This window comes from Podarcis melisellensis (genome assembly GCF_964234715.1).
Source record: "Podarcis melisellensis genome assembly, chromosome: 8".
Taxonomy (NCBI): Eukaryota; Metazoa; Chordata; class Lepidosauria; order Squamata; family Lacertidae; genus Podarcis; species Podarcis melisellensis.
In genome coordinates, this window is record NC_138540.1 from 67,639,886 (window position 1) to 67,659,007 (window position 19,122).

General features: G+C 47.8%; 1 protein-coding gene across 2 annotated transcripts in view; it reads left to right on the top strand.

Annotated features, from left to right (window-relative positions):
• LOC309375130 (discoidin, CUB and LCCL domain-containing protein 1-like) overlaps positions 1–16,322 on the top strand; it is a 41,086-nt gene extending 24,764 nt beyond the window's left edge. The window contains exons 3-15 of one of the 2 annotated variants that reach the window (XM_081920619.1): positions 801–938; positions 3,797–3,848; positions 4,542–4,614; positions 5,741–5,874; positions 6,034–6,071; positions 6,359–6,553; positions 7,756–7,877; positions 7,990–8,170; positions 9,415–9,507; positions 10,331–10,421; positions 11,947–11,987; positions 13,077–13,199; positions 15,118–16,322. In XM_081920619.1, the coding sequence (XP_081776745.1) occupies positions 801–938; positions 3,797–3,848; positions 4,542–4,614; positions 5,741–5,874; positions 6,034–6,071; positions 6,359–6,553; positions 7,756–7,877; positions 7,990–8,170; positions 9,415–9,507; positions 10,331–10,421; positions 11,947–11,987; positions 13,077–13,199; positions 15,118–15,659 (1,823 nt within the window). In that variant the 3' untranslated portion in view covers positions 15,660–16,322. The remainder of the gene's footprint in view (positions 1–800; positions 939–3,796; positions 3,849–4,541; positions 4,615–5,740; positions 5,875–6,033; positions 6,072–6,358; positions 6,554–7,755; positions 7,878–7,989; positions 8,171–9,414; positions 9,508–10,330; positions 10,422–11,946; positions 11,988–13,076; positions 13,200–15,117) is intronic. The other variant, XM_081920620.1, reaches the window with a different exon arrangement.
• The last annotated feature ends 2,800 nt before the right edge of the window (positions 16,323–19,122 follow it).

Genomic DNA, 19,122 nt, shown 5'->3' on the forward strand with positions numbered 1-19,122 from the left:
GCCCCGGGAACAATAACCAACAGCCACATCGGACATTCGGCTTCCAAAAAACGTTTAATAACCGGAACACTTAACTTCCAGGTTTTCGGCATTTGGGAACCAAGGTACCATTGTACTGTTCTTCAAAATAGTCCAGTGTTTCACTCTGGCAATAATAAGTCTTGCTGCCTTTGTAAGAAGGTTAGTAAGGGAAGCGTCTAGGCTTTGCAGGTCCACCGCAAGGAACTTTTGACCATTCATTTAGTTGCAGTGTGCATGGAGCTAGCCTGGAACCAGTACACAGCTGATGGTCTGAACATTGAATTGTGGTACATGAGGATCTGGTCAATAGCACTGGCTGAAAAACTGGCATGCCAGATATGAACAGCCAAGGAGAATTCAAACCCCTTTAATATCTTCAATACTTGGTAATCATTCCTTGACTTCATACAACATGAGGACAGTGTTCAGAACCTGCCTTTGACTCATGGCAATCTGGGGAGAGACCTGCTAAGCTAACTTCAGGAATAAGACAATGACACTGTGGGTTTGTTTGTTTTTTAATGTTGTTTCATAGTATTTATCATAAATATGGAAAATCAATAAAAATATTTTTTTATAAAAAGTATGGGAATCATCTTTTTGATTGCATTCAAAAACTGAAGGTAGAAAAGTTAGACATCAAGGAGCAATCTGAGCTCTCTGTTGATCCATTGTTGAAGATGATTGCTTAAGGCTGGATAACCAGTGTGTTTCTTGATGTAATGATTCATGAGTGTAACTTGTTCTTGTTCTCCCTCTCTCTCTCTCTCTCTCTCCAGGCCCATATTGTAGCAATTCAAATCCTCCACGCACAGTCCTGGTGATGGACTCCACCCCAGTGACCATCTTGTTCAACACAACAACACATCGCTCGGGACGTGGCTTCCTCCTTTCTTATGCCAGTGGCAACCAATCAGGTAAGAGAGATACGCACCGTGCAGTTGGTGCAAAGTATGAGGTAGCTGGGAAAAGTTTTGCCTCTTCAGCCTTCTGCCAGTGGACACTCTCCACTTCCTCCACGGCATCTCAGTGAACTCACCCATATGTCACTCTTGCCCTTTGATGAATGCCTTTCTAATTAAAAATAATTATGATTTTTTTTTTAAAGTATTTGTGGCTGTTCATACAGTGAAACTGTTCCTTGTAGGGAAAGTGCTCCAGACCCCTGATCACTTTAGTTACCCGTTTCTCCTCCGTTGCTAGTTGAAGGACCTGCTGATGGGAGGAACCTAGGAAGTTGCCTTACAGCAAGTCAGAACATGGGTGTATCTTGCTCAGTCTGTACTATCTACACTAGCAATGGCTCTCAGGGGCTTCAAGCAACGGAAACCCTGGAGTCCTTCCTGGAGATACCTGGGATTCAACCTGGGGTCTTCTGCATGCAAAGTAGATGCTCTACCACTGAGCTGCGGCCCTTTCCCAAAGGATGAGAAACACAGGATGTCGTCTCAGAGCGAGTCACACCATTGGTCCATGTAGCTCAGTATTGTCTACACACTGACTGGCAATAGCTCTCCAGAGCTCCAAGCTTGGACATTCCAGGTCCTATCTGAAGATGCCAGGCAGGGGTTGAACCTACAAAGGCACAGCCCTTCCCCAAAGCAGTGTAAATGAGCCATTGCATGCATGAAAATCATGCCTTGTGTTTTGACACTGGCAGGCAGAATGCCAATGGGAAACATCTGCAGCTGGCCTTTGCCTTTGAAGGCCCCACACAAGCAGCCAGTCATTGGGGCTTCCACACCACAAACATTTGTGAGTCACTATCCACCGCCACCCCATCATCCCTTTGAGATTTTTTGAGAGGGATCGTAAGAGGATATGAGTTTCTCAGGGTTGATGAGAAACTTTGGACATTAGACAGCTTGGTATTCTTTCTCTTACGAGAATTGGGGGAAACAACTCCCATTGTGTCCATCTTGGAACAGACTGCACTCTTGACATTTGTTTCTGACCTGCTAGGAGCATAGCACTGTCAATCAGATGCTCTTGCCCAAGCAGTTCTCCTCTCTCAGGAACAGATTCCTAGAACATGGTTCATAGGTGTGCAGCTGCTCATCTCCATAGAGCTTGTGCTGTTGAATCTCCTAATGCAGGGGTAGCCAATTCATGACACTCTCCAGAAGATAGAGTCATAGTGATAGTCAAGTTAGAAGGAACCCCAAGGGTCATCTAGTCCAACCCCCTGCAATACAGGAATCTCAGCTAAAGCATCCATGACAGATGGCCATCCAACCTCTGCTTAAAAACCTCCAAGGAAGAAGAGTCCACAACCTCCCAAGGGAGACCGTCCCACTATTAAACAGCTCTTACTGTCCGAAAGTTCTTCCTGGTGTTTAGTTGGAATCTCCTTTCTTGTAACATGAAGCCATTGGTTCGAGTCCTACCCTCTAGAGTAGGGGAAAACAAGCATGCTCCATCTTCTATGTGACAGCCTTTTAGATATCTGAAGATGGCTATTGTATCTCCTCTCACTCTCCTCTTCTCCAGGCTAAACATATCCAATTCATGTTAAGCTAGTGGTCTGCTAAGACCCCCTAGAGCATGGGTGTAAAACACAAGGCCCGCGGGCCGAATCCGGCCCGCCAGACCTCATCATGTGGCCCGTGTAGCCGCTGCCGGCCGCCAGCCTTCACCTTTTATTCTCGGTTTGTTTTTTGACACAAGAAAGCCGCCTCTTCAGCGCATGTGCGGCAGCCTACAAGCCAGAGAACGTCTGCCCTCTAGCGGCGCCGGCCGTTCTACACAGGAAACCTCCACTTTACATGCATTCAGGAAACCTCCCCTTGTTTTTATATTGAGCGCATGCCATCCTGTGATGTGACAGATCCATCGGCTGCCTGAACCCTTCTCTCCTGTACTGTAAGTCCTACAGATACAACTGGCCCTTTGAGGGTGACCAAACTGCTGATGCGGCCCCCGATGAATTTGAGTTAGACACCCCTGCCCTAGAGCTACTACTTGCGTGTACTACTTGCAAGCCAGATGCCCCCATCTTATATTTGTGCATCTGGTTCTTCCTGCCTAAGTGCAGAACCTTACATTTGTCCCTACTGGAATTCATTTTGTTAGTTTTGAACTAGTAGTACTGATTCTGTCTCTATTATCTGAAATTTTGTGCCGCACGACAGATTTACCTCTGTTTTCCTCGCATACAGAGGAAAAAGTGAGTTCTGCAGAGCTGAATTGATTTCTATAAGCCCAGTCTACATTTGGATCCAGACAGTGGTGCAGTTAGGTAATTTTAGGTTAGTCTTCCCCTGGTGCAATCCAGATGTTAGTGGACTATAGTTCTCATCACCCCTGACCATAGGCCATGCTGAGTACTGTAAAGCTGATGGGAACTGGAGTCCAAAACATTTGGTGGGCACCAGGTTGAGGAAGCCTGTTTTAGATCCTTTAGACTTAATGGTCTTACTCTCCCACCCCATCCCATTCCAGACCACACACACTTTAGCTGGAAGTCTGAATTTCATCACTTATTTTAAAATGTGGTAAGTTTACCCTGCTGCCTATTCTGCTGGTCCTAGACTTCTGTCCTAATGCCCTGCTCTGATGGTGCCATTGGATTGTAACCCTACTCAGAATAGGCCCATTGGAGTTAATGGACATGACTGACTTGGGTTCATTAATTTCAGTGGGTCTACTCTGAGTAGGACTTATTTGAAGAAAACCCACTGTATCCAGATCAAGGTGTCAGAGCGTCAGAGTCACTGTGATTGCAATCAGCCAAGCCCTAAGTTCTCTTACCCAATGGAGCTCTCTCCTCTTTTAGATCTGATCTCCTGTTTGCAGAAGGGAATCCATTATGAGAAGGAACAAATCAGGTGAGTATTCCCTTACGTGAGACTCCAAGCATAGATGGGATTCTTCTTACAGCCCTAAAGGCCCCCCAATACCTGAAAGACTGCCTCCTTCCCCACAGACTTTCTTGGGTGCTAAGATCACCCAGGGGTGTTCCTCCACCCTCAGAAGTTCCAGGGCTGGTGGCTCAGATGAGAGCCTTCTCTGTAGCAGCTCCCAGGTTGCGGAGCTCCCTTCCCACAGAGGTCCCTCTGACACCTTCATCATACAGCTTTCGGAAAATGCTGAAGGTGCAGCTCTTTACCCTGGCCTCTGACGCTTGAGATTTAGGACCCACCAATTCTTGTGATTTTAAGTTTTCAGTCTAACATTGTGTTTTAATATTAATGCTGTGTTTTAATTGTTGTAACCCGCCTTGGGTAAAAAGTTACAACAACTCAAGGCCAGCAGAAACCTGTCCTCTAAGCAGGTTTGTGGGGCTGCTGCCCTCTGTGCTGCTACCCTAATGTAGGGATTTGAATCTGTGTTCAACTAGGACAGAGTCTTTTTTAGTGTCCTTGAGCCCCAAGGACACAGAGTAGTTATAGCATGGTAGAAATGGAACCCTAAAGCATGCATATGCCACCTGAGGATATATGAAAACTGGCTAGCTATACAGAGCTGCTCCCACATAAAGAGAAGGACCCAACACTATGTTGTATTTTATTTTCTTGCAGAGTTTACTGCCCTGCAGGCTGCAAAGGAGTAACGGGAGACATCTGGGGCAACACGAACCAAGGCTACCGGGATGTGAGTCCTGCAGCACCAGTCGTGCTTTCAGAAAGGCATAGGTGTTTTGGATTACAACACCCATCATCCCTGACCCTTGGCCAGGATAACTGAGGCTGATGGGAGCTGTAGTCCATAACATCTGAAGGGGCATGAAATAATCCACTAAAGTTTATGCCATTACAAATTTGTTGTTGTTGGTTTTTAATTAGCCAGAAGACTCTTCAGAGGATATTTTAGGCTGCAACAGGCAAACATAGCTACCCTGCTTTGAAATTGTTACAGTGGAAAGTCCCTGACTGAATATGTTTTCCTGCGGGGCTGCAGACAACACTGCACTGTTTTTGAAAGGTTGAAGTATCCCTCAGAAAGAGTGATGCTTGAAATGTCCACCTTTAAGCTCACAGTTGGCCACTGATGGTGGCCAGAGCAATACCCCCAAGGTCTCTGCTGACCAGCCCCACAATGAGCTGACCATTGTCCTGACCTTCTGTAGCCGAGCCTCAACTATTGCTGAGACCCCTAACCAACAAACCCTGCTAGTCCCCAGCCTCAAACAGGATATTGTGTGATAAAGACAGGAGTCGCATTGACTAAAATGTTCCAAAATGTGATATCAGTGAAGGGTTTAAATAGTTATTTAAAAAGAAATGTGACATTCTTTACAGATGGTTCTTCACATGGACAAAACACACATCTATTTCCCAATTTCCTTTTTTTTGCCTCTATTTATTTCTCTTTATTAAGATATTTAGAAACTGCTTTTCTTCAAAGATACCAAAGCAGTGAACAATAAATATAACTTCAATGCTGATACAACCATTTTAGTAATGTTATCCCTGCAACACATCTGGTGTATGGGAAGATCAGCAGTTAAGCTCAGAATGTAATTTTAGTATTATGTAGAGTGGTTTTAAGATTGCTTATTTACATTTTTTAGAATTCTTTGTTTTTTGTATTTTTAAGGAATATTTTCAATTCTACTTTGTAAACCACTTAGAGGGGTGGGTGGGTGTTTTTTTTTAAAAAAATGCATAAAATAATGTTCTCCATTCCCGCGTTGTCTTCCCGCTGGATTTCTGCTGCCTGAGGATTTGTCACCACAATCTTCTTCCTTTCACTGTCTCATAATATATATTCCCTGCAGACATCTGTTCTTTGCAAAGCAGCTGTCCATGCTGGCGTAATCTTAGATGAGCAAGGGGGACATGTCACTGTATCTCGAGAGAAGGGTATCACTCTCTACGAGTCAACCTTTGCCAATGGACTTTACTCAAAAAGGTGAGGGGACAAATCCGAGCGGATGTTCATTAAATATCCAACATTTTCTAACCTCCCTGCAAACAAATAAGGGTGAATGCTCAATAAAGAGGTCGTCTGGAAGCAACCTGAGTCTCAAGATCCTTAATCTTATCCATCTTTCTGTTTCCTTTTGAATAGGGGATCTTTATCTGAAAAACGTCTCATCTTTCACAAAGGTATGTCACTCGTACTAATTTGTTGGTGTATTTGTTTAGAGGGAATTCTGTTCCCGCTATAATGCTGATGAATCTTCCACCTTAAAAACAACAACCACAAATTGCTGCAAAAATGTGCAGAATCCAATTTAAGATTGCAAAACCAAGACACTTAAAGAGAAACGAAACTGAGAGATACGTCCAGCTCTGCCTCTGTAGTTAATTGGTCCCGTTGCTGAACTTCTGTTACTGGAAACATGTTTTTTCCTAGCGTTCAGCCAAAAGCCACCCTTTCCTTCCTTCCGCAGCCTGCTCCAGTTTCCTGGAAGTATCTGGCTTCAACGCTTCATCCTACTGGCACGAACAGAACGTCATGGGGGAGAACAAGGCCTGGATAGCAGAGCACGCCTCTTTCGGTGCCGACGGCACTTCCTGGGCAGCACTTCAGAGCTCTGCAGATGAGTGGTTGGAAATAGACTTGGGTGGAAAGAGGAACATCACAGGTCAGTAAGTATCTGCATCTTTTTGTTTGTTTGTTTCCACAGGCGGAGTGGAGGGAGAGACATAATGACTCTTGTCCAGTATGCTCTGACTGGCAGAAGCTTTCCAGAGTCCTAAGCAGATATCCTTCCCATCACTTCAGTGGGGAGTGGTCCATTTGGGGAAAAGGGGTGTTGCCCTCCCAACTTCAGTCTGCCTTCTTACTTATTGCATCCAGTCCAGGGGGGTGCCCCTGCCTGTCAGCAGTGGGGAGCCATGACTGTTTAAAGTGGTACGATCCTGCTTTAAATGCACAGTGCAGATGAGGCCTTCCTCTTGCCTTCTTCTGCTTCTTTCCCCCATTCCTTCCTTCACTGCCCCTCGTTACCTCAGGAATATGGCCCAGGCCACCACTGCACAGAACAAATTTCATATTATGTCATTTCAGAGTCATTCTTTATTGTTTGGCAAGGCCTGAGGACAAGCTGGGCCCTTTCTGCTGTGGCAAACCCAGAACATTAGCCTGTTAATTGGCGTGAGGAAGAAGAGAGGCATTGTGACGCCGAGTGGCTGGGGGCTGAGCGGAATGCAGGAAGGGAACGCATGAATGGAAAGGGGGCTTATCTGATTGCCTCTCCGGCTGGTGTTTGGCGGAGCAAGGGGATAGGGTTAAATATACAAGCTGATTGGTCTCAAAAAGCTTCAAGAATCAGGTCCCAGTGGTCCACAGAGGAGGAATTCGGTGGCTGCTGTTGTTCTATATTGCAAGTCTCTCACAATATCAGAACTTGGGGCCATCTGATAAAGCTGAATGTGAGAGGATTCAGGAAAGGCATAGTTTAAACTATGGAGCAAACATAGACTTCGTCTGTACCACACTTTTAAAGCAGGATCATACCACTTTAAACAGGTATGGCTTCCCCTGTAGAATCCTGGGAAGTGTGTTTATTTTAGTTCATCCTAAGATCTCAGGGCGATTCACAAGAAGTGTAGTTTTTTTAAGGGAGCTGGGAGATGTTAGGAGGTTTCTTTTCCCCTCGCACAGCTGCAGTTCTCAGTGTTTTTAACAACCGTTCCCTCTTCCCAGGGAACTCTGAGAATTGCAGCTCCGCAGCTGACACAACGGTGGCAAGACAGGAGCCTATGGTGGCAAGACAGGAGCCTATTTCACATATTAGCACCGTTGTCGTATGTGAGGTACTAGTTTAACCCATCTCTGTTCCAGGAATCATAACTAAGGGATCGTCTCACAAGCACGACTACTATGTCAAGTCCTACCAAGTCCTCTCCAGCAGAGATGGAAAGAACTGGAAGGCCTACAAATCCAACGATGGTCATGAGGAGAAGGTGCGGAGGGATTAGCATCGGTGAATGGTTTAGGCCAGGATGGAAAACAGGTAGCAAAAGCTCGCTTTGGAAAGGTCCCCGCAGTTGACCCTCCATTTCTAACCCATCCCAGGTCTTCGAAGGAAATAAAAACAGCCACGAAGAAGTCTCCAATGCCTTCATCCCCCCAATCCTGGCCCGCTACCTGCGCATCGTGCCCCACAGCTGGAACCAGAGGGTGGCTCTGAAAGTGGCGCTTCTGGGGTGCCAAGTGGCTCGCCTGAAGTCCCAGCACCCCTATAGCGACGGCGGAAGTAAGGAGGGCTGTATGTTTGGTTCCTGGAAAGACGATTTATTTATTTGTGGCTTTTAATGGGGTGTGTAATATTTTATACATTGCATAAGGCCGTCACAAGTCAAGGCCAACCAGGCAGCCCCTGGTAGCAGTGGCACCGGCAAGGCCTGGAGGTGAGGCCAGAGCTACTGGCAGGAAGAGGCAGAGCCAATGACAGCCAGAGCCTGCTAGTTCAAGGTTTGTCCCTGGTGAGGCCTAGAAAGGCAATGCAGAGACTGAGAAGGAGGAATGTGACAAGTCTGTGCCACCCTCTGAACCCTAGGATATGGTTACCTTTTTTTTTTTTTCAATGAAGCCTGGCTTCAGGCTGCTGAGATTGCCGCTGCCACATTTCCTGGGGACATATAATAAATTATTATTATTATTATTATTATTATTATTATTATTATTATTACCCCGCCCTCCCCAGCCAAGGCCAGGCTCAGGGTGGCTAACAAGCAATAATAAAAACAGGTTGAATGAATACAACTTGAAAACAAGATTAAAATATAACATTAAAATATTAAAATGCAGCCTCATCACAGGAGGAGAAAGGAAAAAGAAAGAGGGGGAGAGAATCAAATTGGCTCCAAGCCAAAGGCCAGGCGGAACAACTCTGTCTTACAGGCTCTGCGAAAAGAAATCCGATCCTGCAGGGCCCTGGTCTCATGAGGCAGAGCGTTCCACCAGGAGCCAGAGTTGAAAAGGCCCTGGCTCTGGTTGAAGCTAATCTAACTTCCTTAGGGCCCGGGACCACTAGGGTGTTGCTATTTATGGACCTTAAGGTCCTCCGTGGGGCATACCAGGAGAGGTGGTCCTGTAGGTATGAGGGTCCTAGGAAATCTGGGGACAGTATGGGGACAGAATTTGTCCAGGATCAGATTTGCAAATCTGGGGACTGTCCCCGGGAAACGGGGACGTCTGGTAGCCCTATTCTAAAAGGTAGCCAGCAGGGGCAGGCTGAGGTTTGCCCATATTGTCGAGCATCCATTGAGCAGCTGCTGGGAAAAACTCTTCTCTGCCTAAGACCTTGGAGAGCTTGACAATACTAGACCAGATGGAGAAATGCCTTGACGTGAGAAAAGCAACCTGCCCCCTATAACCCATGTTGCAGCCGGAGGTTGACAGTGGGCTGTGTTTGGACCCTTTTGGAGTAAGAGTTTGGAGACAGCACCTGAAGTGTGGTGCGTTAAGTACGTCCCCTGAAGCTCTACCCCTTTGCAGTTCGCAGTGGCCCCAAGGAGTCCCCTCTCCTGACCAGCAGCCCAGCCGTTTTCACCCGAATCCCAGGAATAGTGATCAATTCAGAAAAAACAGGTAAGTGCTCACTGGCGGCAAGGAGTGGCTTGGCCTAGCTGTCGGAGCAGAGGCAGAAATTATGGGTTATAGCTGAAGGGCTGTTCCATGGATGGTGTAGCAAGCTTGTTTTCTGCTGCTCCGGAGGTTAGGACCCAAAACAGTGAATTCAAATTGCAGGAAAGGAGATTCCGACTAAACATTCGAAAGAATTATTCTGAAGGTAAGAGCCGTTCAACACTGGAACGGTCTCCCTCAGAAGGTGGTAGACGCTTTCATTTGAGATTTTAAAGCAGAATTTGGGTGGCCATCTGTCAGAGATGCTTTAGCTGAGATTCCTGTATTGCAGGGGGTTGAACTAGATGACCCTCGGGTCCCTTCCGATTCCATGCTTCTAAGGGCTTTTTTTTCTGTGCTGAATCTCTCAACGTTCAGCATATTTGGGTGACCCCACATTCTGGAATTATGCTAGAGGGAGAAAGCCTTCTCTGTGTCTCCACTTTCTTCACACCTTGCCTGATTTTGTACACTTCCTTTACGTTGCCAATTTCTCCCCTTTTTTCTGCACTGAACTACAGTGGTACCTCTGGATGCGAACGGGATCCATTCCAGAGCCCCATTCGCATCCTGAAGAGAATGCAACGCACGTCTGTGCGGGTCGCGATTCGCCGCTTCTGTGCATGCGTGTGATGTCATTTTGAGCATCTGCGCATGCGTGAGCGGCGAAACCCGGAAGTAATGCGTTCCGTTACTTCCGGGTCGCCACGGAGTGCAACCCGAAAATGCTCAACCTGAAGCAACTTTAACCTGAGGTATGCCTGTATTTCTCTTCCTTTCTCTCCAGGGCCCCCATTGCTGGTGATGCTGCTGATTGGAGGCTTTGTGCTCATCTCCTCGGCCCTCTTGCTGCTGGTTTTCCTCTGTCGTAAGAAGAGGTGAGTAGCAGCCTCCCCTCCCACTTCTCACCAATCAGCCCTGTAATTTGTGGGGACTCCTTTCAATCCCATCCTGGCAGTGGCGTAGCGTGGGGGGTGCAGGGGGGGGCCGGCCGCACCGGGCGCAACATCTGGGGGGGCGCGCTCGCACTTACAGCTCTCTGCCCCTACTAAAATCCACGGGTTAGGGGGCGCAAATTACTTGCCTTGCCCCGGGTGCTGACAACCCATGCTACGCCACTGCATCCTGGAAGGGTGGGAGATGTCACAGTCACAAGGTCCATGAGCTATAGCTTTCCTGCAATCTCCCCTTGACAATGGGCTGCATACACACCATACTTTCAAGGCACGTGGCTTTAATAAACATACACAAGGAAGCCTGGGAACTGTAATTGCTTAGATTACTGCAATGCACTCTACGTGGGGCTACCTTTGAAGGTGACCCAGAAACTACAACTAATCCAGAATGCGGCAGCTAGACTGGTGACTGGGAGCGGCCGCCGAGACCACATAACACCAGTCTTGAAAGATCTACATTGGCTCCCAGTACGTTTCCGAGCACAATTCAAAGTGTTGGTGCTGACCTTTAAAGCCCTAAATGGCCTCCGTCCAGTATACCTGAAGGAGCGTCTCCACCCCCATCATTCTGCCCGGACACTGAGGTCCAGCGCTGAGGGCCTTCTGGTGGTTCCCTCACTGCTAGAAGCCAAGTTACAGGGAACCAGGCAGAGGGCCTTCTCAGTAGTGGCACCCGCCCTGTGGAACACCCTCCCACCAGATGTCAAAGAGAAAAACAACTACCAGACTTTTAGAAAACATTTGAAGGCAACCCTGTTTAGGGAAGCTTTTAATGTTTAACAGACCACTGTATTTTAATATTTTTTTGGAAGCCGCCCAGAGTGGCTGGGGAAGCCCAGCCAGATGGGTGGGGTATAAATAAAAACAATATTAATATTATTATCAACAACATCATCATTAATTAAGGGTGCTGTGGATTGTGGCTCTGTGAGAGATAAACTACGGTTCTCAGGATTCCTTGGGGGAAAGCTGTTTGCTTCAACGGTATGATACGCATACAGCCACAAACACAAGTTGAGCACATGCGTACAAAAAGTCTTCCCATCCAGTCTGCAAATAGATTGTGCCTTCTGAGATTATGTTGCACTAGGGATAGGCGGCTGTTTCCCTCTCACTTCACACAAATTCACTCCCTCCAGAAACCTCCTGCTGCACTACAATTCCCATCATCCCTAAGCACTGGCCATGCTGACGGGAGAGATCTCTAGGTTTGAGAGGTCTGTAGCAGCCTTGAGAGGGCCATTAGGCTCAGTCTGAATCCTGAGAAGACAGAGGCTTTGTGAATGTGTGGTTCTTGGCTCCGGTTGCCTGCCCTGAATTGGGTAGCACTACCTCCGAAGGAGCAGGTACATGAATTGGGAGTGTTCCTGGAAATCCAGAACCTTGGGGTCAGGGTGAAAAATCTGGCTGAACCTGCTTGATAAGTTTTCTCCCTCTCTCTACCCAGCAGAAAGACACCAGCAGATCAGGACTGCAACCTCATAAAAGGTAAAGCGCCTAACAATACACAGAACTAGCACAAGTAGTCACGTTTGGGAACTGGTGAGCAGGTCGCCCTGCTTTTCCAGTACAAGTGTGTATGGTGCAGGGAGACAGATTATTGTGTGTTTCTGCACACCTGTTTTGAAATAGCTCTCTCCCCCCCCCCCATTTTTTAGAGGTGACCCACAGATCATTCTAATATCTTATTGATGGCACCTTGCGTCTAGAATGCCCTTCCCAGAGAAACCTGCCCAACACTCACCAATTTGTATTTTTGCTCCAAGTGAATACAAGGCATTCCAGCTCTTTTAATTGCTGATTTTCATAGCCTGGTCTGCTGGGTGGATGAGGACGTTTTCCATCTTTTAAATTGTTCTGTTGTTGGGTTTGGGGGGAGAATGAGAGGTTTTACTTTTTCACTGTGTATTTTCACTCAAGGAGTGAAGCTAAAGAATGGCTTGTACGTGCATTTCCTCAACCAGAGTTAGCCGAAATGGTGCCCTGCAGATGTTGCTGGACTACAACTCCCATCATCCCTGACCATAGGACATATGGGTCGGCGCCAGTGGGAGTTGGAGTCCAGCGACATCTACAGGGCATGCATGTTGCCTACCCGCATTCAGACAAATAACAGCCTCCCATCAGCTTCTGTTCGCTAACTTCCAAAACTGAATGTCATTTCCTTTTGCAGCCTGCTCATTATTATTAAAAATTGCTTCAATCGTATCTGGAAAGGAACGTTCTTTTATTTCTTATCACAGAGCTGGGAGGGACCTTAGAGATCTTCTAGTCCAGGCATGGCCAAACTTGGCCCTCCAGATGTTTGGAGGCTACCATTCCCATCACCCCTGACCAGTGGTCCTGTTAGCTAGGGATGATGGGAGTTGTAGTCCCAAAAAAGCTAGAGGGCCAAGTTTGGCCATGCCTGCTCTAGTCCAAGCCCCAATGCAGAATCTGTGTGTTTCTGGTGGTGGTGAGCTGTCTGACCATTTAGTTCCTTCTCCAAAATGAAAAATAGACTGTTTGATTGCAGCATGCAAAGTGGCTTCAAGCTGCTCGTTTGTTACTCCTGCTGACCTCAGGATTCCCTTTTAGGTTTCCCGACATCAGAAGCCAGCCAGGTGTGTCCCAGAGGGAGCCTGCCGTTGTCCACCTCGGAAATCGCCTCGTTCCCTAGGTCTGGAACACCAGTAGATCTCAGCAGGGCTCAGTCTCCAGGTAGGTGGCGTCTGTTCTGGGTTTGAGAAAGCTCCACTGTTGCCCATAGCAAGGGCTGGGGAACCTTTTTATGCCCAAGGGCCACATTCCCTTCTGCATAGCCTTCCAGGGGCCACGTGCCAGCACTACTCAACCTGCAAATCTGTAAATCCATATGAAATGCCGTAAGCTTCCACAGACCCAGGTAAGTACTACCCACCCAGGAATCACTTCTTGGTAGGAGAAGTAGGGAGAGCGTAACAATATTTACGAGCAAACCATCCTGAATACAACTTACAGACACCTGTTATTCTTTCCCTGCCCTCCGTTCCCCCCAAAACACTGGGGATGTGGGGAGGAGAAAGAATGCCTTTTCTGAATGGCCCTCTTGTTCCTTTGTGGTGGAGAAAACACAGGGTTAATTCTAAGGAACCGGGTTCGGGTGCCCATAAATTAGTTTCGAGCCAATGCAGCTCATTGTGCAGAAACAACTCCGGCAAATTTGGACAGCTCTTATTACCAGCTCGTGCTCAGCATATTCGCTCCATTCACCCCACACAGATGGGACCAAACACTTAGCCCATTGACTCCTGATTTCCATCCATGATGCTTAGCACGCATAAGGGGGGCGGGGAGAAGAGAACTGGGCATGAGGCCATCAGCAAACATCTGCATTCTGGAGCAGCTGGTGGCAGTGCCATTCGTGCAAAGGGGTCAGGCCCACAGGAAGGAAGGAAGCAGGGAGGCGGGAGGAATTTGGGGAAATCTCCACTTTGCGCCCTGCCATGGCCCAACCCTTTGTACCTTCTATACAAAGCCACTTGGATCAAGTCCTGTTGCCGCACATTTCTCAGGGGCGAGTGCAGGATGTCAGCAGTGCTTGTAGTAGTAGGACCAAGGAAATATGTCCTGGCAGAATCCATGTTTGGGGGTGGGGGGGATGATACAGGTGCAAACTAGGATGAAGATCTCCATTTAGGCAGCTTGTTGACACAAGAAGGTCTTCAGCAGGTGGGAAAAGACAACAGAGGTGGGACCTGTCTAATATTCAAAGGGAGGGGAGAGCATTCCAATGGGCTGGTGCCGCAACACTAAAGGCCCAACTCCTACATTGGGTGCAATGGACATCCTGATAAGAAAGTAGCTTCACGAGGCCCTCAGCTGCAGAGCACAGTGATTGACTGGGACTCTAAGGGGTGAGACAATCCTTTAGGTTCCGAGCCGCATAGGGCTTTGTTCACCAATACAAGAATGCAGACAAGAGACATCCTGAGATGGTATTACGTCAAACACAAATAAGGTTTCTAGTGTGGAAGTATTGTGGAATACTCTGCCAATGGAGGTTCGGCAGGCATTTTCCGATTCAACTTTTAAATATGCCTGTTGAAAAACTCTTTTATTCCATTAGGGTGATACAGGCAGTTCAAAATACATCTTTCCACAACAGTGACATGATTTTTAAAAAAATAAAAAAATCAACTTCTTTAATATGGCTTTGATTGCATGGCTTTTATGTGCAATTGTGGTGATCCACTCTGATATATAAAATAAATTAGTGGCATACAATTATTTGTAAATGAATGAATGAATGAATACAGTGGTACCTTGGTTCTCAAACTTAACCTGTTCCGGGAGTCCATTCAATTCCCAAAACCGTTCAAAAACCAAGGCGCGGCTTCCGATTGGCTGCAGGAGCTTCCTGCACTCAAGCGGAAGACACGTCGGACGTTCGGCTTCCGAGAAATGTTCACAAACCGGAACACTTCCTTCTGGGTTTGCGGCGTTTGGGAGCCTATTTGTTTGGGAGCCAAGCTGTTCAAGAACCAAGCTATTACTTGTATGTATGTATGTACGTACATACATAGGCTGATTTTAGGTGACGTGTCTCAGAGGGCTAAATCCATAATTTCACCGGGATTTCTGTTATCCCCCTTTACAGAATACGCCGAGCCAGATGTGGTCCAAGTCAGCCCCAGTACCCAGTCCATCCCGTCCACATTCAAGCCGGCTCTGGACGAAGGCTACACGCTCCCCCTGGTGGTGAATCACTACGATGTGCCAGGAAAACACCACGAGTACGCAGAGCCCTTGCCTCCCGAGCCAGAGTATGCCACCCCCTTCTTAGATCAGTCTCCTCCTGCGGAGCCGGAAGGAGGCGCATTCAGGAAGAACGTCTGCATCATCAAAGTCATCTCCTCTCCCCAAAGCCAGGCAGGACCCCTGGTCTCGCCGGTCTGCCCAGAGGCCCTGGCGCAATACGACTCGCCTGCTCAACGGCCAGCAGAGAAGCCAGAGGGCAAAGCAGGCGAGGTTGGCTTGCGGGAGGGACCTGCCCAAACCAGCACCATCTACACGGAGCCTCACGGCGACCGGACTCCGAGCCCGAGAGACGAACGCCCTCTACCGCAGCCATCTACCTCTCTGCAGAGCTTCCAGCTCACAGACTCCCCGCTCACACATGTCTATCACGAGCCCTTGTGAGCAGCGCAGAAAGGATCTTCTGGTGCCCAGGCTGCTAGGAAAGAGGTGGATTTTTGCAGAGCATCTTCAGATCAAGGGTGTAGGAAAGCCTTAATCAGGCTCTCTGTCCATCTAGCCCAATATGGTCTACACTGACGGGCAGCAGCTCTGAAGCAGAGATCTTTCCTAATGCTTGCCACCTGATCCTTTTTTTAAAAATTGACTGACATTCTGGGATCTTCTACATGCAAAGGGCTTGCTTCTCCCCTGAACTGTGGTCCTTCTTGCAGGAAAAACATAGCACTCTCCCTCCCACCAGCAAAGGAAAATTAATTCGTTTTTTCCATACTCAACTCCTATGGAGCCTGAGCAAGCTTTCAGTTCCAGGGGGCTTGACTGGGGTTCTCTCTTACTTTTAGCAAATGCCTCTGGCTTATCTTCATTAGGACTTGAAGGACCCAGTCATGTATTTGGACAGAGGGTTGAAAAATTGCATTCATATGGTAACATTTATTCTCACTGCTCTGCAGTTGCAATTACTTTTTGTGAATAACAGATATATAATATATATACATGTTGTGACATGAGGTTCCTAGGAGGAAAAACAGAGCCACCGTAGCTCCCTGATCCTCCATCACATTCCCTTATTAAAAACTTGAAGGCATTTTGTAAACCAAATCAAAATCCTTTGCTCTCTTCCTCTTCCCAACAGCAGTCGCCACAAATCCGCCAGATGTTTTGTTTTACTTGATTTAACTATTCATTTGCTGCTCACTGATATATCCTTCCCCACTTCATGGAGGGTCAAAAACATTAATACATCAAGAAAATGTTTGCTGGCTATCAGTGGCGACTAATTCCATGTGCTGGGAAGCAGTTGTCACGGACTGGTAGGACACCGAGGAAGGGGAGGGGAATCTGGGCGAACAGGTGTAGCCACGACTGGAACACCCCAGGGCAAGCTGAAGATGGGGAAGGGGAGGTTGGGGACTTAGGAGGTTCTCTCGCAGGACTTCAGAGGACAGCGAGGGGGCAGCTGACAGGTCACGGGAGACAGGGGAGGGGGACACATCGCCAGAAATCAGAGGTGCCCCCTCCCATCTCGACAGACACAGCAGGCTCTGAGGATTTGGGAACAGTGCGCTCCAGGAAACTGAGACTGAGAGACAGGCAACAGAACAGGCCAAATTTACTAGTTGATCCAGGTGAAGATCATGGGATTTGTTAGTTCTGGGAGGTTTGTGGTCACTCGGTTGGATTAGGGTCAGAGCAGGTGAGGATCACCTGCCTCATCAAGTGGAATAAACCCAAATGTGTCCATCAAGATGGGAAGGAGAAAAGGGAAGCAAGGCAGAGACTCTGCTCAGCTTTCGACATGGATGGACCACGGCTTGGCTGCTTCACAAACGCCACTGGACTGTGACTTAGGGACTTTTTCTGACCCTGGGTCTGCTGCAGAGGTGAGGAACCTGGCCTTACTGTTTGCTTGTGGTACTGGACTGTTTTTTGTTTTGTTTTTACCATTAGTACCGACTAGGACTTGCCGGTCAGAAGGTCGGCAGTTCGAATCCCTGCAATGGGGTGAGCTCCCATTGCTCGGTCCCTGCTCCTGCCAACCTAGCAGTTCGACATCAAAGTGCAAGTAGATAAATAGGTACTACTCCAGCGGGAAGGTAAACGGCGTTTTCATGCGCTGCTCTGGTTTGCCAGAAGTGGCTTAGTCATGCTGGCCACATGACCCGGAAGCTGTACGCCGGTTCCGTCGGCCAATAAAGCGAGATGAGCGCCGCAACCCCAGAGTCGGTCACGACTGGACCTAATGGTCAGGGGTCCCTTTACCTTTACTCTCTAACATGGCCCTTGTGACTGTGTACACCAGCAAGACTTACATCCAGGTATGCCAGGGTTCAAGACAGCAGGACATTCAGGATAGTGGTTGCTGGAAACTCTGGTGGGGGAGAATGTTCTTGTGCTTGGGTCCTGCGTACAGAGTTCCCATAAGCATTTGGTCAGCCACTGTCAGCACAGGAAATTTGACCTCTGGCCTGATCCAGCCAGCTCTTCTGATGTTCATACATCAAAATACTCCTTGACATGAGCTGCGATATCAGGGTACCCTTGGGCCAAAGCAGGCATATAACACTGACAAAAAATGATGGCAAAACAAGGATTCTCTTTGTTAAGAACCAAAGGGCCTAGGCTTTTGGCAAGGGGGCCACAAAACAAGTCCACAGTATAGAGAGCAGCCACAAAAAAGATACTCTCACTACTGGGCCTATAACTCTCGTGACTCACCACACAAGGCAACAGCAGACAAAGCTCTTAGTTTGAGATGCAGGCTGGAGAGCATGCCTTTCAGGGACTGGGAAGCTGTGCCCTCCACTATCACTGTTGGTCAAGGGCCAAGACGTGAGCCAAGGCATGTGGTGGAATAGCAAGTGTTTGACAAGGGATGAAGGTGGCGCTGTGGTCTAAACTACTGAGCTTCTTGGGCTTGCCGATGGAAAGGTCGGCAGTTCGAATCCCTGCGATGGGGTGATCTCCCGTTGCTCTGTCCCAGTTCCTGCCAACTTAGCAGTTCAAAAGCATAACAGTGCAAGTAGATAAATAGGTACTGCTGCAGTGGGAAGGTAAATGGCATTTCCATGCGCTCTGGCTTCTGTCATGGTCTCCCGTTGTGCCAGAAGCGATTTAGTCATGCTGGCCACCTGACCCAGAAAGCTGCCTGTGGACAAACACCAGCTCCCTTGGCCTGAAAGCGACATATTGAGTGACATAATTTATTATGGGAGGGGACTGTTACAAACTGGACCAACCCTCCACTTAACCAGGCTCCTGTGTCTTTAATAGTTGCCAAAATTTACCAGCTGCTTCTTTACCTAAAACAACCAGTTCCTTATCTGGAAACAGCACATTGTATATCTGTTGGAGAAACCCTAATCTTACTGTAACCTCCAATTTTCACTCTTCTTTCATTTCAACCACATTAAATTGGGGAGCCAGAACAAGCGATTACCAGCTACCCCGAGCACAAAAATTATGCTTCCGAAATCTCTTGATAGCGATTCCGCACAGAAAGAGGCAAAGCCACAGCCGCCCCTCCCCATGTGCCACTCACAGCAGAAGCCCTTTTTAACAAGACATTAGGCTCACACCATGCCCAGCTGCCCGAGACGCCTCTTAATGTCACAGCGAGCAAAATTGCACCCGCTATAATATTTGGGAAGTGCATAATGCCACAGCGGCTTCAGGTCCCCTTTGATCCCCACCCGCCTCTTCCACTCGCTATCCAGCGGTATTTCTGTAGAAAGTTATTGATACCCACGTTTCAACACATATGCAAATAATGGCAGTGCATTCTGGGTACCTTTCCGAACCCTGTATTTCAGCGGCCGCAAACAAGATTCACCCTTAAGAGCTATTAAGAGGGAGTGAAAAATCTTAGCCCTACCGGTGCAAAGGGAAATCGCAGCACTTTTGCAAT